The following is a 27,086-nucleotide window of genomic DNA, read 5'->3' on the forward strand; positions in this document are numbered from 1 at the left end:
AAAATATTGCATTTTATAGCTATTATTGTTTGGCTCAGTCCTGCCATTAAAAAAAAAAAAAAAAAAAAACGGCATTGAAGCTAAACAGTTAATTTAATTCACTTTACCTCGATTTTTTTGACAATCCACTAATAAGTCATAAACAAAATATTATCAAGATAAGTATAGATATAGTCTAATTTAGAGTTTCAGGAGCATACTGAAAAGTATTTTCGATAACATTTTGAGGAATAAGACACATTTTTATAAATTTCAAGATGTATATTTAACATTCTATTTTACTAACAGATTGTTAAAATGATATGTAAAGAACTAATTGAATGGTATGTTTATTTAAAAAGTTGGATACATATTTATGTGAGATTGGACATTATTAATTCAAACATAATTACAACATTCTTGAATAAAGGAAAAAATAAGTTTTTCTACGTCAATATATATATGTATGTATTAATCTATTATGTAAAATGTTTTCAACATGAGCAACTTTTTTGAATACCAAAAAAACTTTCTTTATTGATTTAATAGAAAATACATTATAAATCAGAATTTCTTAAAAATTCTTTCATAACTTTTGTATATTGTGGAATTTTTTTTTTCATCATTCCAATTGGGGTTCTCAAGAGAATTTTACTATATCAAAAAAGTAAAGAATTACTGAAGGAATTTTTTGGTTTTCAATAAAGGATTTGTACCTTTTATGTAATAAATAATTACACTCATTATTCAAAAAGGAAAAGAAACAAATTTTATGATGAATTACGAGTATACCCTTTGTAAAAAAAAAAGTTATGAATATTATTTCACCAAAATGTATGAATGTGTTTTGTAATATATGCATATCTGTACTATTTTATCATGTATATATACAATGTGCGGCAACAAATCATGCAGTTGGATTTAACCTAGTTTAGAGTTCGTACCCTTTATTTTAAAATATTTTAAGGTACATAAGCTTATTCTATAAGCCAATTTGAATTTTTTTTTTCTTAAAAATAACTTTCGTATTACGATCGAGAGCGACGATGGAGATTCAAAGAAAAAGGATATCCGACTTGCTCGACGCCCATATCAAGGTGGCAGAAATTGTCAAGATCGTCGGCTGCTCGGAAAGGCTCGTGTTCAAGGTTAAGAAGCTGAAAAATAATGGTCTGAACCTTGCATGGAGTTCGGGCAGCAGTGGTGTGAACAAAATTCTGTCTGCGGCCTTTTTGGACTCGGCGAAGGAGAAAATAGACAGGAGCTTGATGAAGATCATAACAAAGATGTCTAATTTTTGAAATTTAGAAAAAGAAATAATAATATTAGAAATTTTATTTCAAAATAAAATAATTTATGTATGTAAATAGCTATGAATTTACATAATTTTTTTCCAAAAATTGAATATTTGATATATCATTTTTGAATTTATTTTCAAAAAATGTAATATTTAAAAAAATTACAAAGACTAAGCCACCTGCAAGTTATAATCCTGTGGACTCCTGTAAAGGGATTCTGGTCTAAGGACGTTTGCCCGCTGCCAAGCCTGGATCTGAGACTTCTTGACTATGGGGTGTGAGTTGACATTAAGAAGAAGGCTTCTGTGACCCCTCGACCCAATTTGGAGTCCCTGAAGGCTACGATGGACAAGGAGTGGGAGGATATGAGGGGATATTTTTTTAGGAGTACATGATTGTCCTTCCACACCGGGGTCGAGGCCATGCTGGCAGCCAAAGGAGGCTATTTTGAAACATGATATAGCTAATGACATCCCAATAAACCAGTAAAAATTTCAATTCACTGCCTCTTTTATTTTCGAAAATATGGGCGAAATTTTTCTCGGGAATCAATTACTGCACAAGTCGGTCCCACACACTCTACTATAGTAGTCAGCAATAAAATCCAAACTAACAATGTACGTTAATGATATAATTACACAATCAAAATGATAAATAGAAGAAGTATGCATTTTTTTATTTTTTATTTATATGTCCTTTTTCTTAACGTCGAATACCAACATAGAATGAATAAACTAAAAATTCAGTTTAAAAAAAAAAAAGGATTTTTTTTTAAAAGCTTTCAATCTTTCTGAGATAAAATTATTTATTCTCTATTCATACACTATTTATTTTTTCAAATTTCAGATGATTATCAACAGTTTATGATATTATTTTGAAAACAAGTTTTGTTTTTAGGAAAGACTAAATAGTTTAAATAATATATATATATATTCCATTTGATGTGTAGTGCATTATTAGTGATGAAAATTGTTTATTTAATGGGCATCTTAAAAAAAATCAACATGGTAACCCTGCTAATTTGAAGAATGTTTTGGAGGGGGTAAGCTACAATTAGCGTTGAAGAAGGAGGAGGCGGAGAAAGAAATGAACAAGAACATTGGTAAGAATTACTCAAAAGTTAATCTCCAACTCTACTTTGAGTCCATAAAGGACATACAATTATAACTCAAGTACAAATTATTGGGGCTACTTTCAGTCTTTTATTTGTAAGTAGACACGAAGGTTAAATCATGTTGTAAATACAAATAAAACTATTTATAAAATTAAGTTTACTACTCAGGAATTTAAAAAAATGATAACTGTGATGATACAATATGCATCACCAGTGATGAAAATCCTGTGTATTTTTTAGCTAGCCTGTATATTTTTTGTTTTCTTTTTTCAATTAGTAGTCTGAAGAATGCATTTTTTTTTCCTTAGCAGCTATCATTATTATTAATTCTTGACTAATGAACATCCTCTCCGAAATAGATTCCATTACTTTCAAAACTTGATTAAACATTTGTGTGTGCCCATAAAGGACAACGCGTTACCCTAAGGATTATTTGCGGAGTTATAAAAGTAATTTCTATTTTGAACTCAGAGTACAATTAACGATTGACATTGGAGTAACTTTTGCCAATGTCCTTGTTTATTTCCTTCTACCCTCCTCCCTTGTACAGCTGATTGTGTCTGATATAAAGAAACGTCAGGATCATTATTCTTTCTCTCCTCCAAAACATTCTTCAAATAGTCAGGGTTTCTATGTTGATTTTCTATTTTTTTTAAATGTCCATTCTACACAAGGTTTTCATCATTATACATCACTATGCATGACTGCCATTAGTCACACTCTAGTCCGTTCCTCTCTCTCTTCTTCGTTTATACACACTTGACAACTATGATCATCCATTTTATTACCCATCCAGAATAAATTATATTTGTAAATATGGACGTAAAGTAACTAATTTACAACATGGTATGTTTCGATAGACTCCAACTACTAATATAAATATCAGGGTTTATGATATCCCAGTTAACTAACGCAGTATATAGTAAATAAAGCAAGCCTTGAAGTAGAGCAAGGATCTGTTAAGTACTCCAAAAAATATATATTCTTTAATTTTTATTACTCCAAATTTTAATATTTGATATTTTTTAAGATGCATAAATTGTTTGCTCTTATCTAATTATTCTTTACATTTTAAGTTTTTCTCTTTTGCTAATTGTAAAATATATATTTTATAAGCATATACATAAATTTAATTATGCTTGCCTAATTTACTATTTAAATTACGTAAATATCATTTTAATAAAAATTGTTGGTATTTTTACTTTAAGAAGTATAACTTTTTTATACATAGTTATGCAATATACTGATAAACTTAACAATACTGTGTAATGAATGTAAGTAGGTATATAGGCCTATCACATGGAATACATTTAAAGTCTTTTAGCATGCAATGGAACATAGTAACGTATATACCTTGTAAATATGCTAAATTATCTTCTGAAAGTTACATCCCTACAGCATTTTTTGATTATATTAGTCAATATACATAGTGATGGAAGATATTAATAAATATTGAGTTTTAAAGCATGGGCTCTATCATAACAGTGCTCATAAACCAAAATTAAAGTACTTGTGTTGTAAAATTGTATGTAATTATCAAGCATAGGTATGTTAAAATTATTCTATTCATGTAGAGTGGAACTTTAACTTAAATTTAGTTATGTATCTAAACTTTTTCCAAAGTGTATTATTCGTTCAAATCGTTATAGCTTAAGTCCTTGTGTACATATTCTAAATTTCAATAGAAAAATTACGGTTGTACTCTCTGTCGGTTTTCTCTACAACCTTGTTCTCTTCAAACGTAATTCGTTTCAATGTAAGAAACAAATTCTTTCGGTATATCATTGTTATAGGTGAGTTATATAAACCCAACAATGTCTGGTTTCTATAATAATAAAATATGTACGTATATATGTGCATTTATTCAATAAATTAATGAACGTGAATTTAAAACTCACAAAGGAGAATTATTAGAAATAAAGTACATATTCAAATGTAAGTGAATCATATTAAAAAAAACAAAAAAAAAAAAACACACAAAAATATATTGAAAGACCTATAACTTAAAAGTCATTTGGTATGGTTCTCATAACTTGGCTTGAGATCCAATGGAGGTAGTCATTCACAGTGCTGGATACACAACTCAAGGATTCGAGTCCCATAAGTGACTACGTATTGCAGCCTGTTTTGTATAAGAAAGAAGGTTACAAAGAAGCAAAGAACCGTCGTTCTCATCTTTCCATTCAGATTCCAGATTGCTCTAACTGTACTGAGCTCTATAGTTTTCCTCGCTTATGTCTCCCCTACTCCCGACATTTGAGTGTCTCCGCAAATATTCTTAGTGGTTTGCTTCACCACAGATAACATTATCTTCTTCCGAAACATCCTGGATCATAGTGAAGTAAAAATTGGTAATCACAACTTGTCCCTGATCTGAAGTTAATTATTCTGCTTGTTCCTAATAGGTTTTTTTTCGAGGGGGTGTAATGATGAGACTTTGTGGATTACCTTAATTCAACGGATTTATATAGAGTGATTAGTATATAATATAGTCAATTTCACGCTCCATCGTTATAACCATAGCAAGATAATTATACCTAATTAGAATTATCAGGATCTTTCTTGACAACAAGGAAACATGCATTCTATATTTATTAGTATAATAGAATAATTATGTATTTAGAATTATATTCTGAATAAATCTATATGCCTGCTCACACTGCCAAAAAAATACTCAGATCTTCTTAGCAGAAAACATTATTTTCTGGGACAAGAGAATGTGGACAACATACAGTCTCGATGTCAATCCCTCAACTTTTCTTTCTAACCGCAAATCGAGGAGGCTCTGGAGCAACCTTCAATCTAAGATGAAAGCTACAAAGGACTCTGTTCTGTCTCGTTGTAGATATCCATGGTAATGTAGACGGTGGTTCAGGAGACCCTCAACCCTAGGGAGACATTCATTGTCTTGTATACATCCAAATTGCACAAAATGTTTTTTTGACGAAGCCCATTCAAAGTTGATTTCCTTATTTATAAGAAAATCGATATAAACAAACATTTCGGAATATTTATTTGAAGGAAAACGCAAGCTCAAAAATAAATTATTAATCTGATTGTTTTTATGAGTTACGAGTAACTACACTTTAAAAAAGTTTAGGTCTGGACGCACAGTATTCCTATGAATATACTGTACAAAAAAGTATAATTTATCATAAATTGAAAAAAAAAAAACAACATTGAATACAAGAAATAACCAATTTATATGAACTTAATAATCTCTTTTTTTTTATATTGTAGGCTCTATTCAAAACCCTTTTTTTGACATCAAAATATACATATATTATTAATATTATGAAAAGTACCATTTAGAATCAACTTTATATTATTATTTTGGTTATTCCTTTCATTTGTATGTATATATATATACATGAATAGCAAATAACGATTCAATGCCCTTTGTATGTACATACATATGTATAAATAATTTATAAAACATTACATATGCACAAAGAATTAATTATTAATTTATTCGAAAAGGATCTCAATATTTTCTTTTAAGAAACTAATCATAAATAAAGAAACTTGCCATTGCAATAATATGTACGTACATTTGTGCATATTTAGTTATGCATTTGAAGTTTTGACAATGATGTAAAAGCATGGATTGAGGGATAGCATTTCTTATTTGTATTTTGTTTCATGAAGTATATAGTTAATTTAAAAATAATTCGTGGAAATAGCTAATTAGAAGAACCATTTAAAATAGACGATAAGACTAATTATATTCATCAATCAGCTTAAGAATATCTTATTCGATAATTTGTGTTTAAAAAAGGGAGGCTCTTATCATGAAATTTGTTAATACATGCAGTTGTCTTTAATGAAGATGATTGGTTCTTTTGGATATTTTGACTATGGATGGGAAAATTGACCAAATGAGCATACATGAAAAACAAATACATGTAGTTAAACTGCAAGATATAAGTATTTTTATTAATGAAATTTTCTCCTATTTTGAAAATTCAAAAATTTTAGCGATTAAGGATGACCATAACTTATTTTGTGATATTTTTTGTCTATCTGATTGACACAATTTCCCCATGTTTAAAAATGACAAATAACACCTATTGTATGTATTTACATACCTTGTACTTTGAGTCGAAGAATCATGGAGGGTCGCAAATTCCCATTCACAATACACGTGTAATCTCCTTCATCCATGACGCTCAGAGGCAAAAAATACAGCCCATAGAATCTTTCTGTTTTCCTCAATCTCTCATTCCGATGGCGACTACTCATAGGTGGTAGCGGAACTCTCATTCGTGTTGGTTCAAAGTAACGAAGAATCCTCTCTCGTCCAAATGATGCAATCCGAGTCAACTCGTAGCGTGTTGGAACTTGTGGAGTAATAGAAACGAGTTCGCTATTCGGGTTGTCGAATTCATCATCTTCTCGGGATCGATGTCTGAGATGGTAAGAGTGCCGTGAAGGCCCATCATCGGGATCCTGATACTCAGAGTCTAGGTGATGAGTGCAACCAGCACATATCCAGTCCAATGAACGTATGGAGTTTTTATTTTCTCCTAGAGCATCAGGACAGGGTATGGATGCGTTTGATTCCACAAGCGAATAAATCTCCTTTATGGGTATAGGGGGAAGGCTTCCCTCATCTAAAAAAAAAGAAAAGAAGAAGATATTTTATATTTAACGTAAGAAAATAAAAATACTCTTTGTAAATAACCCTAATATATTGTTATATCTATGTTATGGGTACTTACAAATGCATTTACATCACGTTCTAAAACTGATGATAAATTAAACTCATTTTTCTTAATTAAAAAGAAACAGAAAAGTTTTTGACAGTTTTTTGGCATTTTTTTTTTTACATTTTTTTTTAGATTAAATTTAGGGATCCATTTAATTTAATGTAACACAATTCCAAATAATGTCATGAATAAATGGATTAAAAATTAAGATTATTTTACCAGTTTTTTATTTACTTTATTATATTTTAAGCGACAACACATTTTTAATCCTTCTACTTTTTTCTTGATTGAATATATTTAGAACATATGATTGACGGATTAGCAATCTTTTAAAAAGATAATCAATATCAAGTTTAAATTTCGGATTTCACAAAGATGTGTAAATTTTTTACTTTTACTAAAAAAAGGGTTTACCCTCTCAAAAATAAATGACAATCTGGAGGTTGGGATCAAATTTAAAAGAAAAAAAAAGGGATAATGTTTTTGTGCTATAAAAGGAATCCTATGCATCATTTTATGGGAGTGTTTATACTTAAATTTTATAAATCTAGATATTACTTTATTTTTAAAACTATTTTGGAATCATGCTTTACTAAGATGATTTTGTTACCTTTTATAAAAGTAAGAAACGACAAATTATTGAATGCTACCTAACAATATCTTTTATACCCTTAAAGGACAAAAAAAACAAAAGAACTATTATAAACATTGTAAAGCTGTATACAAGTATTTTAATCATTTACATGAATTTAATGAAGTTGAACTGATGATATAATTTTGCCTCTGTTAGTTTTTTTGTTAGTCATCTTGATTACAAAAATTCACAGATATATTTTGATCAAACTTAATACATAATGTTATATATGGTCACAGTGAGAGCCACTTAAATTTTGTGTCGTAAAGGTCAAAAGACAAAACGAAAGAAATACAGATGGAAGTTTGAAGTTCCATAGACAACGAACTCGGGGGAAATTATTATCTTGAAATCAATGTCAATAGGTTTGAATCTGGATAGCTCTTAGAAAAAAGAAAATATATTTAATAAAGATTAGAGCGGTTGGATTTCCAACTTTTTGCAAATTTTGATTACTGCTAGTTCCAAAATGTTGTCAGATGGTATGCACCTATGCAAAATTGAATTGACTTACAACGTTATATTTAGGTCGAAAATATCGAACAAATTATGAAAAAAGGCAAAAAAAACTTTACTTAGCTGTAAATAAAGATACTAAGAAATATGTTTTTAATAAATATGCATTAATTAATCTTGATATACATTTTTTTAACATATAAAATATGTTAAGAAAAGTTTTTTTTTCAAAAATAATATCCTATCCAAAGAAAATTTGATGACCTCCGTATGGACCATATTTTTTTTTTAACAATTTCAGATAGAAAAAATCAAAATGTGTATTTGTAATTCTCTATTTCTGCACCAAGGAGTATATTTATCGGCATAGTCTTTTAATGTTTTTTGTAGGTTATACTATTGGCTTTCATAATTAATAATGGTGAAATTTTATTTTTAATGAATGATTTTTGTTTCTTTTAAAAAAATCATATAGATGTGCTACCTAAAGATTACATCATCAGAAAATTAAACTAGCCGTAATTGAAATTTGAAAAACTTTGAAAAACAATCCATTTTAATGTGTATATGAACTTTAAAGTTAATTCCTAAATCAGAAAGAGTAATTGTATAATCTTAATTATTACTTATACTTAATCTGTGCAACTCTATTTAAGTAATTAAAAGAACATTGAAAATTAAAAGTATAATCTATCTGAACTTTAAAATAAATTAAGATACATCAATAAATTTAATTTTAATTGGAGGTTTTGAGCTCTATTGAGTTCACCTTTTAGCTTGTTTTTGTTCTTTTATAGCTTTATTTCTTCGCTATACACATAATATATAACTTATATTTGTACTTTTGGTAATCTATAGTATCAATATAAAAACACTCAAATAAATTTGATTAACATATGACAAATATACTTACAAGGAGTAGCAGAGCCTTACGTCAACATCTAAGTAACAAATAATAACATGAAATAAGTAATGACCATTTCTTAGGAAATGTGTCATGCCAACAATGTTCATCATATTTGTATATACTTACATATATTAAGCCTGAATACAATATTAGTTTGGTTTTTACTGTGCTTTACTTGTTTATGTATTTTCTTTCATATTTAAAGGTTATTGCTTTGACAGAACACATTTTGTTAAAAACCTTGTGACAAAAGCAATTAAAATAACATTTAAAAATAATGAAACATAAGTGTTTTTTTAATTTAATTTTAAAAGGTTGAATAATCACTTGTCTGTTTTGACAGGTCCATAAATATTTAATTACTACATAGCAATTCTAATAGAGGATGATTTAAGTTTTAAACCTTTCAAAAATTCATTTTTTTGGTACTTAAGGATACCAACTGCTCCATTGAAATCTGAACACTTACTAATTCATTCAGATTGAGTGATTGAAATTAATTCATATTTCGATATGTTATAACATAAACAATTAGTTACAACACAAAACAAATTTGAGCTTTTTAGCTTACGTACAACTTGAGAAAATTATACTTGTGTTTGATCGACGAATTGCCATTCGCGCACTCGAAGCAGTTGGGTGTCCTCAAGACTAACGTCTACGCTGTCAGTAAGTGTCCTAAACGTTAGAAATGAAGAAGAGCTCTGTCACAAATGCCAAACTGGAACCGAATGAGTTCAATAGAATATCCCAGACTACCAATATACTCGAGTGAATGAGGGTCCATGCAAGGGACCTTGGGGTTTCTCATCAAGCATTCCAGAGAAATATCAAAAAAGTGGGTGTAAAGAGCATTGTGAGGGTGGAAAGGCCACTTTTGACACAACCAATGAAAGAAACTCCGTTGAAATACTTTTTTTTGTCCCCCCCCCCCTTACAGTTCTGAAACCAACGCCTTTGATTACGCTTATGGGTGTAATTTGAGGGGAAGGCCTGCAGTGTCTGCCATCCAAACATCAAAGACCTCAAAGTCTCTGTCAGCTAGCAATGAGTTACCGGTAAAGAGGACTTCATCTGCAGTGCGTGCTGTGTCTTTCACTGCCGCGTCGAAGCCAGATTAAGACAGTCCAGACATATTTCTATTTATAACATTAAATTTTTTGTAATTATTTTTTTGGTTTGTAACTTATATCTTGTCGAAGTTTGAAGTTCATATTGTTCGGATTTTAATGGACTACTCGGTATTATAAAGAAATATACGAGGCCCAACAACAAAACCTCTTTTTTATAAAGCATTATACCCATTTTTAATTTTTGTTTCATAATGACAGTTCACATTTTAAGTTTTGTTTGAAACAGTTTTCAAAATCAAAGCAGAAAGTTGACGTTCCCCATTGTTGATACATCAAATTTTGGTATTTTACTACACAATAATTCCTTTTATTTTTTAGTTTCACCTTGAATATATTATCATTTTGATATTTTAAGAAGACAGTTGAAAAAGATATACAGAATTTAATTAAGACCATAATTAATTAATTATTTGCTATTCACAAACGTCTTCAAAAGGTTAGGATTTCAAAATAAATCCGATTTTAATTATCTAATTTTGACAAACTACAAAAAATTAGAATTTTTGGAAAACATCAAATCTTATGGTCTCAATTTTATCTCTCAATCATAATTATCTATAGAATTATTTGTGTACAAAGAAATTTGAAAATAAATAGGAAATTATTTTTAGTATGTTATGAAACTAACCCAATTGAATGATTTCCAATAATACCGAAAATAAAATCTAAAACTAAATTGTAATTAGTTTATTTTTGTAAAATGTTATGTAAAGCAATTTTTTTGTAATATTTATTTTCGACGGGGAACGCAGGGCCCTAGCTAATTTCAGATATGACTGCAATTAACTGTGTTTAAAAAGCAAAATAACTTCGGAGTCTTGTCATTTGAATGAAACCACGTTCACCCGACTACTACTTCTACTTCTGGATTGCCACAGGTTACAAAAAAGAAAGTTATGTATCCAAACACTGTATTACACCTGGAATGTTAAAGATAGTTGTTTATATATATTTATATTTTATAAGTTTTGCAAGTGTGAGAGGGAAAAATAAAAACCAAAAGTATAATAACTTTTTATAAGAAATATATAATGAAAAATGTTTTTGCAAAAACTTTTAGCAATCAATCTGGTGAAGAATAATTTAATATGACCTCCCCCATCCTCTATCACATCCTCCATACGAGGTAGGAACATGACTCAGGTTGCCAGAAATATAATTGACATACATGTTATCCCATTGCTTCTTAATGCTGGCCTTTAACTTCTGCACATTTCAGTATGATGTCTTCCCAACTTGCTGTCTAAGACGATCCACACACTGAAGTCAAGGGGATTGAGATAAGGACTGGAAAAGTGCAAGAAGTTTTTGTCCTTGAATTCAGGTAAGTGCTCGTTGCATAAGTTATATGTCTTCAAACTTTATGGCTGGGGACACCGTCTTGGGTTAACACATATTTGTTACCTTGAAAGTTAGCTTTCAGCAAGGGTAAGATTTTCCACCTCAAGACCTAATGGATAGGCCTTAGCCCCCATTCTCTAATTATAGTTGCAAGTATATATGCAGATTTCTAATCTGAATCAAATATGTACTTAGCTAGAAGAGTTGATCATTGAGTGCATTATATTACATTTATTTCAATTGACAAACGAAATTTAGGAACTTCAGGTTGTAAAGTAAAGTTTAGTCATAATTATAAGATGTTACAATCAATAAACTTTTCATAAGCTTTCAAAATGGATGCTTGAAGAGAAAGTTATCATCATTTCCTTCATAAAAATTAAGATATTGATATATTCAAAAAAAAAAAAAAAACTTTATTTTCTTAGACAAATGTTATAAATATTTTTATAGCCATTAAATTGCCAATTATGAAAAAAGATGAAGATGTGTTCAGTCTTGAATAAAAACTGTAAGATTAACGATACGAGGAATATTGCTCATAGGAAAATTTTAACAAAATTGTCTAATATCGCCTTAATAGTTTGTTTTTTGTATGTATATATTTATAGACTAGAATTTTATAATATCAATACTTTGTTAAATAAATAAAAAGTTAATTTCTTTTTCTCTTTGTTGGTTTTTAATTTCAATTCATTTTCTTTATGGATGAATACAGACGAGAGAATAAGTATTTGGTCCTTTGTCAATTTAGTATGTGTGCTCACTGATAAAGAAAAGCACATTCTATAACTTTAATAGGAGGCAGGGATTTACATTACACATTGCCGACCACTCAAGACAACCAAATTGTTCTGCAGGACAGATTATTACAGTATATATTCTGCCTAAACAGACAAGTGGTCCCAATTCATCTAAACTAAATTAGTTTTGACATACGATATAGATATATTATTGTCTGATTATTCGATTTTGATGTATTTTAACACATTTAAATCAACAAGCAGTGTTTTTTGCACCTAACCTATTGTGTACAAATATTTTGCATTTAGCTTGATCTAAATTTCAGCTGTTAAATAATTTGTTTGTAATAGAAATGAGACGGAAAAAGAAAAGAGTTGGAAAAGAAAAGACATTCACAGTATTAACCATTTATTCTTCCACTTATGGATTTTTTTCTTTGATTGGAAATCAATAAAGTTAATCATTTTTTCAGTTTAATTAGTTTAGTTGATATAATACTAAATAATAATAATGAATAATCCATAGTTGTTATTCATACCTAGGAAATCTCTACCCTTTTTTATACCAACTGAATTTTGTAACTCACATATATATGTCTAACATTACCAAACTATTATCAAACATATATTGTTGCTTCTAAGAATAAAACTTTAAAGTTCAAGGGTTTTGTTGAAAAGAAAGGCCCCCGAAATCAATAGAGAGTGGATATATAGCCTCAGTCATTTCCTTATTATTCCTCTTAGTATGTTTGTAGCTTCCTTATGAAAGAAAAAAATAGATCATTATTTGTGAAAAGGGTGTCTTTTTATATCTTTAGTTCTTTTGTCAACTTTAATTTTCATTTATCTCTCCTACATATCCTCCCTTCTGTAGAATGTTTTGTGTTATTTGACTGACAATAGACAAAACTGCTTTTATTTTTGGAAGAAAACAACTATTAGATGAATACAAACATATATTGTGCTCTTTTATAAATATGTATGTATGTATGTTCAAATATTACTCTTTATAGAAATAGATCATGCATGATATATTCATAGAAGTCAAATCAACTATTTCAAATAAAAAATGATTGAGATAGTAATAAATTTCCCTCTTCAAATAAGGTGTGTAGCAAATATATTTATTTATATTTTAATATTAACTTGATGCAGATCCTAATTTATATTTTTAATTAGAAAATAAATTTCCTAGAATATAAAAGTTTTTAATTTGAAAATATTAAAAAAAAAAATGCAACTTTCATAGTTAATTTTCATTTTTTGCTCAAGAATAATTTTGTTGTATTTTATTTAAATACAAATATAATTTTATTTAAACATACATATATTTAATTGAGAAGCAACTAGTGAGATATGTTTCAAATGATTCTATTTGTGTACTAAATTGTGTCTGTATACATAGCTTGAATTTCAGTAACAATAGATTTCTGACTATATGTGATAAACATTTTATTATTTTGAATCCAGAATGACATTGGTGCAAAACTACGGAGGAGAACAAGAGGGCTTCTTATCTTTGAACAGAGGTAACTGAGATGGTAGGAAAGAGCAAATAAGATTCTATATTTCTCAATTCTAACCAAAAATCTGTTAAAGCTTCTTCTCTTTTCAAAAAATAAGTTTTCACCGTTGATGGCACCTTATATACCAATACACCGTAACTGCACATCCAGAAAATGCATCAGCTTCAAAGGACGGAAGAGCTTAATGCAGATGCTTACATCGAACTTTTGGATAAGAAACTTTTACGTAGAGCCAGTAAAAAGTGCGGTAAAAACCTATATATTAAGTTATAATACTCTATCTAGGCGTGTCTAGAAAAAAGAGTGTGTGTTACTCTTCACAGGAGTGTCCATTCTCTAGAGACTTCCATCAAGCCGGAGTGGACAAAGCTCAAGTCTAACTACATAGTCAAAGTCTGCGAGAATTTTAGGCTTCGTATTGAGACAATTATTAGAGCTGAGGGCTCATATTAAATAAAACTCTGTGCTACACACTATTTTCAGATGATTTTGTTAATTAGATTTCCTCACTTAACCTACTTGTTTAAACTTTACTCCAGAAAGATCGGAAATAATCAAATGGGTACCACTAGATAAGATCAATCCTGTTTTTATTTTTTCGTTTTACTCAGAGTTCTAAATTTGATTTGATTTCTTTATATATACATTAATATCTCATCATGTTTCAGGTCAATACAATAAATAGTGTGTAAATATTAATACAAATTTCAAAATATTGTCTGTTATCAGTATTTTATTATGGAACCTTTCCTCTGAAAACAAACTAAAAATAACCATAATCGTTTGTCAGTTAGCAAATTCATAACAACTATGGAATTATTATTCAATAATTGTTGAGAATTAATAATAATTTAACCAATCAAAGTTTGGAACACTGATAAGGGGAAAAGAAACAGAATCATCGACGACCTAATACAAAACATAATGTATATTTTTATGTAGGAAGTCAGATTAAACCGTGTGTACTAATGGTATATGTGTTTATTTTTTACTTTCTACAGCTATTCATATTTTATTCGTGAAGAAAAAGTGTAATCCAAAAATGTGTTTGCATGTGAATTGACGGGATTAACTCTGATTAATTACATGTGTATGTCCTTGTTCGACTCAGGGTAAAATGGAATATCGACATTGGTGTAATTCCTTGTGATATCATTTCTAGATACAGAGTTAGGCTTGTGTTTATTTCCTTCATCCCATAGGAAATTGCAGCTAGTTTAATGAAATGTCTTGACGACTAAGCTGTTCTTCATCAAAGCATTCTTTAAATTGTCAAAGTGACCAAGTTACTTTTCGGTTTCTTACTTTCAACATACCGGTGAATAGTATTAATTTAATTTTAAACCGTGTGACACCATTTTACTTCAAGATTTTTTATTTTAAGACTTTTTTTGCGTTGTGTTTTTCATATTTATAGGTAAATGGAGAATTTGCCCAACTTAAAATCTCTTGAAATATTTGTGTTATGGACAAAGACTAATATTGTTTTTAAATAAAATGCTTTCATCAGCCTTTAAGATGTACATTTGATTTTACCGAAAAAACAAAAATTGGGAATTTAGTATGGCTGGATATTTTTTATTTCGAATTCTATTCATCTTAAAAAATAAATAATCTTAAAACGTAAAAAATAAATAGTCCTTTCTTGGACGAGTTTTAATTTACAAATCTGTAAATTGTCGAAAAAAAAAAAAAAATATTTTGTTTTAAATAATTATCAATTCAAATACATTGACAGGATTTTTATTTTATTAATTAATATCGATGAAGCATATATTTTGCAACAATAATAAATCAGTATTTCTCTAATTTGCTTCAAAGGATGAATATTTTAGTTCAGAGTATGCTGCAAATAAATAAATATAATATTTTGTCCCCGCATACAATGCAGATTTATTTATACATGTTTTTTCATTTTTACTACTCAAATCTCGTTTTTTTATAGTAAGTATCAAATATACTTGCGTTGTTAATTTATGCCCAATAAGATACCTTGTTCTTTTATAAATAATTTTTGACCACGCAAACTGTCAATTAAACTTTTCAAAATACAAGTTTTTATTTAATATTCGTTGGTTTCTAAGGTTTATTTAACTTTGATTTGATATTTTTAATTCATTATTAATATTAAATAATTTTTTTTTTCTCGATCAAACTAATTGGCTGATTTTGAGGAATGACTACCATGATAAAAGACCGTGGCTTTGTGCAAATCCTTATAAATATTCCATCATTTTGGTACAATCTAATGTATATATTGCTACATTTTATATAAGAGATAAGTTTAAATTTCTATAGCCTTTTATTCCTTCCTTTCAGCACTTCTCAAACATGACATACCTACTTCAACTTTTAGTTTTCATAAAGTCCTCAATAATAATAATTATTATTATTATTTTATGCAGAAGCACCTTTTTTAAATTATCAGAAAAGTCCTTGTACTTTCCCCATGGATGTCTACTTATATTATAATCTAGAAAAATATACGGATCTTAGATATTATATGTACTATAATGTAAAAAAAGTAGGAGATTGTCCTTTAAGTAAGTACATAATTATGTAAAGATAAAATGATTAAAAGGGATTTACCAAGAGTTGAAATTCCATGTGAACAGAAAAGTGTTGCTAAATGACGATATTTAGTTAATGATGGACATTTAATACAAATTAAAAAAAGTTTTTACACTTTTGACATATTAATACATTTTTTTAGGGAGTATTTTTGGTTCATTTTGACAAATTTTAAGTTACTTAAATAATGTTTATTCCTTTGTACTCCATAAAAATAAAATTGTATGATTTTTTGATACATGTACTGTTTCTCATAAAAAGAAGTCCTCAGCTAAATTTATGTTCTCTACAATCAACCATTTGAAACAAATGTGCACTTCTTATTAACCCATAATAGTTGGTGAAAGTGAATCACTGCTCTGCAAAGTTAAAGGGTTTTCAATAGCGTGAAGTTATATAAAACTGTTTGTTAGAGCTACTGAAATAATCTATGAAATTGTCAGCTTTCCACGGATTAATTATTTATCTTTACTATTCCCTCATAGACTTAATTTTACTCAGTTCATTCTAAGTAGCTAAAGCTTAGAGCGGCATATTAGAAAAAAAAGAAGGAGTACAAAATGTTAAAGATGTAAATACTAAATGCAGATTTCGTTTCTGTTATAAAATAATACTATTTTATCAATCGAAGATCTAAGTATGGAGTAGCTACATGTGAGTGTGCTCATTAAAAACTTAATTACTTGAATAACTATTTTCTATATAATTGAAGCAAATTTGAACGGTTTTTTGGACCCTAAAATCTCTAACTAATACGGGGATTGTTTGAAAAGTACGTGAAAAGTCAAATAGATGGAACGTCTGGCGCGTAGTGAGGTTATGTTTAATTAGTAGTATCTATTGAAAGACCATACACCAACTTTCAGCCAGATCAGTCTATATATTTCTGTTTGTCATTACTTTGAATCGAGGAAGTAGAGTTATTGTCAACTGTATTACTTAATGAAAGGCAAAGCGCCTCAGAAGACTAAAAAAAAAGCTTCATTAACAATATAAGGGACTCTGAACCTTTGATTAGAACAGTTTATAAGTATTTCCAAAATTATTAGACTAGCCATATGGGTACAAGTGACACATTTTGGACACCCTGTTGAGGTTACTACTCCAGAAATCATTGATAAAATTCATGATATGGTAATGCATGGCTTTTTTTTTGCAAATCGTGAGAGTCTTTCAAACGGTACAATAACGATGAATAATATGTGAGCTTTGGAGATGTGCAAGATCAACGGGAAGGCCATGAAGCCGGTATGGTGTCCCACTGGCTACAGATTAACAGCGGAGGATTATGTGAAGATTCTGGCGTCCAAGGTCCTTCCGTGGATCAAATCCATAGTCGGCAACTCTCCTTGGGTTTTCACCAAGATGGAGCACCCGCCCACGCTTCCAAGAAAGCTCAGGAGTGGCTCAAGGAAAACATGAACTTTTGGCTCAAAGACTACGGGCCCCCTCAGAGCCCAGATCTGAACCCACTAGACTTCTCTATCTAGGCGCACGTGGAGACCAAGGCCTGCAAAAAACGACACAAGAACATAAAGGCCTTAAAGGCTGCTGTCAACAAGGCCTTGGACGCCGATTACATCCAGCAAGTCTGTAGCTGCCTCAGACGTCGCCTGACCAGTGTCATTGAGTCAAATGGTGGCTACATTGATTAAATTGGATCGCAAATTATTTTATTATTCTAAAAATGTATGAATAAATTGTTTCTCAAGTCATTCGAAATGTCATTATTGTCCACGATATGTTCTGAACAAAAATAGGTAAATAATTCTGCACGGCCCGGTATATGTAAAAGTAGCTATGATGAAGGTACAAAAAAAAAACTACGTTACTGGTTATTAATTTCAATTTCTTTTACGTGGCACACAATTTTGCAGTTACTAAATGTGGGTAAGCTGTTGCTTAGTTCTTGCTCTTGCATGGTTTTTGACAAACAATTTCAGCAATGTATTGTTTTACAAGTAGAAGTATGCAAACATGTATTTTCTTTCTTCAGAACAATTCTGAACTATGTAGCAACAAGGTTTATTCAAATGAACAAAAAAAAAAATATATATATACATATGTATATTAGACTTATTTATCATGATTTTTACATTTCACCAAACTGTTTTCTTCATAAAGTAGAACTATTCACATAAATACACCTTATTGTACATACATATAACTTTTATTGGTTAAGCGATTTTTCCATACTTCAAAGAGGTATAAATACATACATTCAGAATTTACATATAATATATGTATATAGGCATAAAACAGTGTTAAAAGTAGATTGAAGTAATTTTTTATTACCACAATAACTTTTACGAAACAATTTACAACTTTTTTTACTATTATGAAAAAAAAAAATTTTTTTTTTGGTGTCACTAACTAAAAAAGTATTCATAAAAACTTTCAAAAATTGATGAACTCCATCATATTTGTCAAAAAATGTTCTTAAATCAATTAAAATATGTTTGCAGAGTGGGAAGGTACAACTTGGAATAACATTTAGTGCAATTATTTTCTCTTTATTTTTTAATAACAAGGTTTCATTAATCAACCAAGCGACAGCAGACACCAAACTACAATAGTTGCCTTTTAATTCCATGTCTATAGGGGGAAAATGTTGGAGCAACGCAAGTTTGAAAACTTGTGTGCAATCTCTTTTAGTTGCCGAGAAGGCTGTAGAGACCTTTGGTATCTCCATTATGACTACCTGCAACATAAAGTAGTACATCATAGCCCCATACATTCAAAAAAACCCAAAATATCAGGCCTGCCTACATGTGGTCTTCCTCCAGGCTGTACCTTTGCAGTTTTCAGTGTCTTAGAGAAAAATATCTCTTCCAAATTTGGATTGGATCCAAGTTGTCATGATGACAGCGTGGTATGCCATAAACACACAGCTTTCACTATTAAAATCAATTACTTCTAACTATTAACATGCCCATCATCTCTGTTTTCAACGACGCCAAGAGCCTGTAAAAGCCTGTAAACTTGTCTATTAAACAAAAAATAAAGAATTCGAGTCTGATAGATATAAACTAAAAATCTATTTCGAGTAAAGGGGTTAAACTAAATTTACTTTAATTTAAGTTTGTCGCAGGACACCGAAGAGTGTTAAATTTCAGATATTATTATATATATGTATATTTAGCTCTCTGTTAAAAAACATTCTTTTTCTTCTAACGTGGTTAGGGAACTGGGTAAAAATGAAATCCAAAAATGGTACGTATCACATTACATGATAAACAGTTAAACAATTGTAATATTTAGATAATTAAGATTGTTCATCATGTTTTTAACAAATCCATGATCTCTTTCCAATCATCCATTTCAATAACAATGTTTAAAATAAATCTTTATTTTAAATTAACGGTATTAAAATGAATTTGGAGTTACAACATGATATCATTTGTTACTCTTGTAGTAAAAACGTAAAAAAATTATAATTGATAAACATTTCTAAGATCTGTTCATCGTTTTAAGAATGTTTTTGGAAACCAAATTCGTATTCATCAGTGTTGATGAGGTTGCTTGTTGTACATAAAATAATAGCAGAAATGTTACTTTTTTGTTATATTGTTGTATGCTTCAGTCCCCAACATAGAAAAAAAGGAGAATCCAGAAAATCAAAAGGAACAACAAAGGAAATTTTTTAGTGAAACAATTACTTTAATTAATTAAGCCTCCATTAAAAAAAACTAAATATACGAATAAATCATATACATTCATGGCATTATTAATTTAAATAAATAATGGCATATAATTAATTTAATGTTTCAGAAGCATACCAAAAAGTATTGATGATACAATGCCGATTCATAAACATAATAAAGATTAGGGCGTAACGAACAGTTAAACGACCAAATAATTAAGTTCATGTCATATTGAAACTGCAAATCAAGTGTAATTTTGTATGTACGATAGAAAGTCATATTTTGTATAAAGATATTAACATGTATTTGATTTGTTAAGTTATGCATCATAAAATGAAATTAATTAATGGATCTTTTTCATCAATTACAACTATTTGGTGATTTCGAAATTCATATTTGACGGTATTATTTTTATTAAATCTGTCTTTTATTGGAAAAAGAGCTTAACTAAATAAAGAATATTAAAATTAATCGTTAGTTATTAAACGCTGTTCATAAAAAATCTATCAAGAAATAATTAATTTTTCCATACAGATGTGATTGAATGTATTTTCCACATAAAAATAAGTTTTTATTTCATTGCAAATTGTCTTTAAATGAAATTATTTATCCGTTAAACTCAGGAAGGAATATTAAAACCATTTCTTTAACATTTAATAAATAAAATAAATACAAAATTACAATGCCAATCTTGTTCAATCAATTTTGCATAAAGTAAGGGGCGTAAAAACATTGAATGAAGAAAATTAAGAAATAGTTTTTTTAATTAATATTTATAAAAATTCTTTTTTATATTGAGTATGTTCTTTTTAATATATACATACAACATTTGCACTTCTGTATAAAGCCCATTGGATTGATCTTTTTTTTAAATTGAAACTTCATTCAATTATTTTCTTCTTTTTTTTTCACAGAAAAAAAGTTTAAAAATTGAATGAAAAACTTAATGGGAATTTTTTCGAAATAGAGATCTAACCTATATAGAAATAAAATTGATGTACACACTAATTGGCAAAAAGCAACATTTGATATGTAAATATCAGAAAATCTAGGTAATTTTTAGGATTTAAATAAAATCTTAAATTTACATTACTACGTAAGATTTCAAACATGATTTTGTCTTTAAAAAAAAAGATCTACTCACCTTTCCAACACCAAATCATGTATTTGTATTTTTATTCAATCTTATAATTATGTTTATTTTTTTTAAATAGATATTTATTGTTGATATATTGGCTAGATTTTTCGAACTTCGCATATCCAACATTTTTTGACTTATTGAACCCAATAAGCAACATTTTATTATATTCGACTAAAATAAAACCATAGACAAAAACGGATCATATTTAATTATTCCTTCCCCATTAGCCTTTTCACTTATTATGAAATAGCTTTATAATTTTTTTTTAGTGTGACGTATAACAATTTTTTTTCATAAAATATAAAATCTCTATAACTAATATGACAACTTGTCACATAACTTACCACCATCCATGGTTATGTTCCTCTCATAATATTCAAAAAGTTTGCAAAATTCAATTTGTGGGATGGAAGCCGAAAGAGGGATGGATTTTCTTTAATTTCTACCCTTATATGCGAGACTTGAGACTACAAAATTGAGGGCAGTTGCTTATCAAGAAATATGCCATTTAAAAGTGACAAAAATTCCCCCTTAGTCATGAATGATCTTTTGGGATTATGGGTTGAAGATACACAGCTCAACCCAAAGTGTACTTTTTATACAACTATACTCGTATTTTTATATTGCACATTGCATTCAAGAACACCAATATACATGGCTTTGAGTTTATTCTATGAAATATTTCAATTGTGATGATTCCAACAACTTCTAAACATAATCTTAAATTTTAATTGTTCGGACATAAACTAAGTATGAATTTAGAAAAATAGTAACATTAGAAATAACATTGCAAAACCTATTTTATTGGTATAATGAAAAAGCTGTGCATGCGCAAGTATGACGCGTCTTTCTGTTTGGCTAGCCAGAAGTGTCTGGCTTCCGTTAAAAATGGGATGGGCCAATGAAGTATTAATTCAATAATCAGTGGAAAAAGCAGTATCCTTGTTGGGATCAACACTAAACAAGACATTGCTGAGATTGCGAGATCTAGTGAGTCAGAGATGAACTGGAAGAGACTGGAGGTGATAACTGCAGCTGGCACTGATCACAAAATGACGTCAAACTGCTAGAGGGATCAGGATGTCATTGCAAATTTGAAAAAAAAAAAAATCTTTACCGATGAGCCATCTAAATCGATGAGGACCGTTGCCAGGGATTTCAAATATTCTGAAAACTGATTAAGGAGGTGTGTGAAGAAATATTTCCAATAAGAATAGCACTACATGCAAAGAGTTCAACTTTTGTCAGATAAGAGAAAAGAACGCATTTTTTTAGTTTGTTGGACCCATTGACTTCTTTGTGTAGAGCGACACACTAAGATATTTTCCTATAGCACAAAATCAGAGCTAATATCCAGGATATTAGAGGGTTTTCAGAATTTGGTTAATTAGACTGTCATCAAAATCTCTTCCCGTTTCAGAGACCGAGTCGAGGTCTTTATAAATGAAAATGGCGATTGCATTGAATAATAACAATTTTAGCTTATTCAACTTTCATTTTGTATTTTCATTTAATCGTATGATTAGTTAAGGAAAAAATACAATTTAAAGAAAATCGTTGTTGGTCGTTAAGTAGAGGCTATACCCTGTATATTGATCTCAAGTAGATTGTCCAATATGTTTTACGTTACATTCTGGTGTAAAAAAAAGAAGACATATATTTATTTATTAAAAGCTTCAAAGCTTTTGGCAAATGACCATTTCAATTATTTATAGAAATATTTCTTCAATAGACAGTTTAATGTTCATCAAGTCTCAAATAATATAAAAAGAAGTAGAAATATGCTTCTACAAAATAAGTTTTCCAGAAAAATTATGTTGTTATTCGATTATTTTGAAAACTCTCAGATACCCCAAATAATTTATTTTAGTAAAACTGAACACAAAAACACTTTTTTTAATTCAATAAAACTTCTTTGGTTTTTTATTGAATTGAATGACTATTGTTGGATTTAATTATTCAAATTCAACAGCAGAGGATGAGCCTTTCTAACAATTATCACATCATCCACTCTGACTAACCACAAAATTATTTTTCATTTTTTTAAAGGTAGATAGATATATGGTGATAAGCTCATTCATTAAAGCTTTTGTATATTAATTCAAATGCCATCTTTAAATTTACTTAAAAGAAAAACATATCTCTGAGATGTGTATGTTGCGTTGTGCTTGGAGGTCTCAAATGAAGAAATTCACCCTGTTTTACATTTTTACTACCGGGAAGGGTAAAAATTTGTCAAAAGTGATACAGAAAATGTATAGGACAGACACCCTTTTGGTTCATATTGAACAACAGTGGTTCCAGGTGTAGTGGAGGGGAATTATGTGCCACGCACCGGCATGCTTGTGGTTGAAAATGTTGATAAAATCATGGAAATTATCCATATTGACCTTCATGTTAGCAATTATATATCCATTACATAACCGTTTTGAACCATTTTCAGAATGTTGGATACAAAATGAAACTAGAATATGAGGTTGATCGTGCTTTATCTAGACAATGCCAGGTCAAACACATATTTAATGACATACAAGAAGCTCCTGGAGCTTGAATAGGAAGTTTCAACATATACATCCTAAAGTATAAATTAACTTGGCACCACGTGACTACCACCTGTTCCTATATATGACCAACGTACTTAATAGTACAAATTTTGGCATCAAGAGAGGCCAGTGAAAATTAGTCATCTTAGTTTTTTTGCCAATAGGGACAAGGGATTCCACGAGAAAAGCATTATATAGTTGGATTCTTGTTGGCAAAAAGTTATCAAACAGAACAGGCCTACTCGTCTTAAATTGGATCTTAGTAACACTTCTTATAAAGTATTGAAATAAAGACAAAAAGTCGAAACTACTTTCTACTCATCCCACATTTCTCTTCATGAAGAAGAATCGTTACTAATTCGTCTTGAAAAAGCCCTTGTTTCTAAATTTTGTACATCCATATAATATAAACTCTTGGAAGAAAAATGTAATAAAACATTTATTTTATTAATATAATTTTAAAAAATACTCGCATAAAGTTTTTATATGAGAAAACAAGGAGAAAAATGAAGCGGGAAGTATAAGACAAATAACTTTAAACAAATTATTTTTTATATCTGGGAAGAAAAAAAAATAGAGAAAACAGTCTTCATATTTGGGTATTTTTCTGTATAAGAAACGTCCAAGGAGATAAAAAGAAAACTATCATTAACATTAGACAAACATTTTTGTGTGGATGACACTTAAAGTATCTTCTCCGTGATTTCCTTTTTTTTATTTGTTGTTTTTGAGTAGTTTACCTTAAAGATTTTGTAATGATTGAAAATAAGATCGAGAGTCTTATTACAATTATTAGACAATTAGTTCTGGATTGGATTACAAACATACAAGTATATTTTATGAAGTACATATCATCTTGTTTTTATGATGTATAAACTATAAACATTTACATGTGTATCTAGACTTTAAATCAGTGTCTTTGAAATGATATATCTCTGAGAGCCCCATATTCTCATCATCATGAAATTGTGCTTTGTTATTATTGTTTTCAGCATATGTTTGACCTTGTATTCAGTATTCATCAACCAATAATTTAATTATCAATATTTAATTTTCAAAAGTGAATCCTTACGATTTTTATTTTTATTAAATTTTGGTTGCGATAGTCGTTCATTAGTATTAGATATAGCAATTGCAGAGGTAACGTGGCCCACTTTTGGTCCGCTACATAGCAGCTAAAAACACTGCTTTATGGCAACACTTTTCAAACTTTTTATCTCAAGGTGCATGTATGGGATAATCAAAAGCTTGACGTTGTTGATCTTTTTTATAGCTAGGAGTAGAAGAAACAGATAGTTATATTTCCTATACTACGAAATACACTTTTTAAGAAACATTCTTTTACGGCAATGTTTCTCAACAAGTGAGTTAAGGACCATTTATCAGTGAGTCACTTGTATTTGATCAAAAATAATATTGCTTTATCACTTTTAATTACTGTTCAATTTTGGAAACATATTTTTACTGCGAACTTTTAGTTACATGAATTTTTCTTTTAGATTTATTACAAAAAATTTTAAATTGCAATTGAGGAAATTATGAACATTTTTTATTTGTACAAATATTACAAGTTTCAGCACTAACATATATTGTCATTATACAAAATTTATAAGTTGGCTGATTAGTTGGGTCAATTTTTAGAAAATATTATTTCTGTAAGGGTATTTACGATTTAAAATATTATTTTTGTATGATATTCAAATATTCATTAACTTTTTGATGTCCGGGCTGTTCGATAGTGAATAATTAATGAACTAAAATTGGTATAAAAATTGACTATTGTGCCTGTAATTTACATCAATACATGGTTCGGAAGCAAAACATGGACTGAATGAGGGATTTTAGAAAAAAATGTCAATAATTTTATTTTATGATGAATAATTTTGAATTTTTTTTTCGAAACTTTGAGACATGCCCTCTGTGAACATGTTCACTCAATATTGTCGACCTTAGAAGCAATCACAGCCTCCACACAGTGGCGGAAAACCTTGAAGGAGTTGATAATAAACTTCTCGGACAAGTTGCTCCACTCCTTCACACTGGCGGCCTTCAGGAAGTCCACGTTCGAAATGTCCAGTTAGTCTCCCTCTCCGAAGTACCCTACACGTTAAAGTTCAAGAGGTTCAAATACGGCGAAGATGATGGCCACATGTCTTTGTACCCAAATTCAGCCATGTTGTCAGCGCAGAACTTTTGGCATTTGCCTAATATGTGTAAGGGTGCCCCATCTTAGGTCCACACATAGTTGTCCTCTGGGTAGGTGGCTTTGAGAAATGGCATAATGGTGAACCTCAGCACCTTGTAGTAGGCCTCCTGGCGTATTTTCTCCCCTGTCTTAAAAAAGAAGGGAAACATCTTATTGTCCTTGGGACGCCACGATCCCCAGGACCATTCTTTAGGGAATATATTTTGTATGCAACACCTCTTGATCTCCTCTGGTGATCCTCCAAGCCAACGGTCGTTCTGACGGCTGTAGACCTGGTCCATAGTAAGAATCTTCTCGTCATAGATTTTTTTTTACTGTGGATCCATATGCCTTGATCCACGCACGAATTTTCTTACAACTCTGTAGTCTCCTTTCCTTCAGAATGTCCGTCAACAGGTGCCGTGGGGTCATTCGTTTAAGAGGACAACCGCAAGATCTCCTTCGCAGCCCTCCTGATTGTCGCCTCGTACACGTTCAACTCGTTAGAGAATCAATTCATGGGCTTTGTTGGATCCTCCTTGATTTTCTTCTTCAGGTCCCCAATAAACTCAGAATCCCTTTTCAAGTTGTGTCCCCCACTTCCTTCTTTCCTTGAGAGCTCTTTTCTAACTTTTTTAATTATGGAGCACTTCACAATGTCCATAATCTCCGCCACCTCAATTTTGGCATCCAGAAGGTCTGAGATCCAAGTTTTTTTGCTTCTTGCTCACACATGATGTAAGATTTGAGAAATGTTTATTATGGTTTACTTATGCAGAAAGGATAGGAGATTCAGAATATACAGGAAAAAATAACAAAACCTCTCTATTTTAATTATATAACTATCATTTGTTAATAGTCTACGTGTTGCTTTCGAGCCCTGTATATCTGAATTGTCCTATGATATCAAATTCAAAACACCTTATTTAAATTCAATCAAGTATATTAAACTCCACTAAGTCCATATTTCTTAATTAAAGTAATACACAGCGTTTTGGAATAAAAATTGCAAGTTTTATAAATATGTAATACTCCAACAACATACATAAATAACATAGTTATAATATTATTTTCTTCATTATTGGCACAACTCTTTTATCCAATGAATAAGATGTTACCTCTATCGATGCAAAACTTCTTCATATTACATAAATTAAAAATT

General features: G+C 29.7%; 1 protein-coding gene across 1 annotated transcript in view; it reads right to left on the reverse strand.

Annotated features, from left to right (window-relative positions):
• LOC121127656 (putative receptor-type tyrosine-protein phosphatase mosPTP-1) overlaps positions 1-27,086 on the reverse strand; it is a 290,744-nt gene that overhangs the window by 133,385 nt on the left and 130,273 nt on the right. The window contains exon 2 of the mRNA XM_071892815.1: positions 6,480-7,004. Within this exon, the coding sequence (XP_071748916.1) occupies positions 6,480-7,004 (525 nt within the window). The remainder of the gene's footprint in view (positions 1-6,479; positions 7,005-27,086) is intronic.

This window comes from Lepeophtheirus salmonis, chromosome 13 (assembly GCF_016086655.4).
Source record: "Lepeophtheirus salmonis chromosome 13, UVic_Lsal_1.4, whole genome shotgun sequence".
NCBI classification, from domain to species: Eukaryota; Metazoa; Arthropoda; class Copepoda; order Siphonostomatoida; family Caligidae; genus Lepeophtheirus; species Lepeophtheirus salmonis.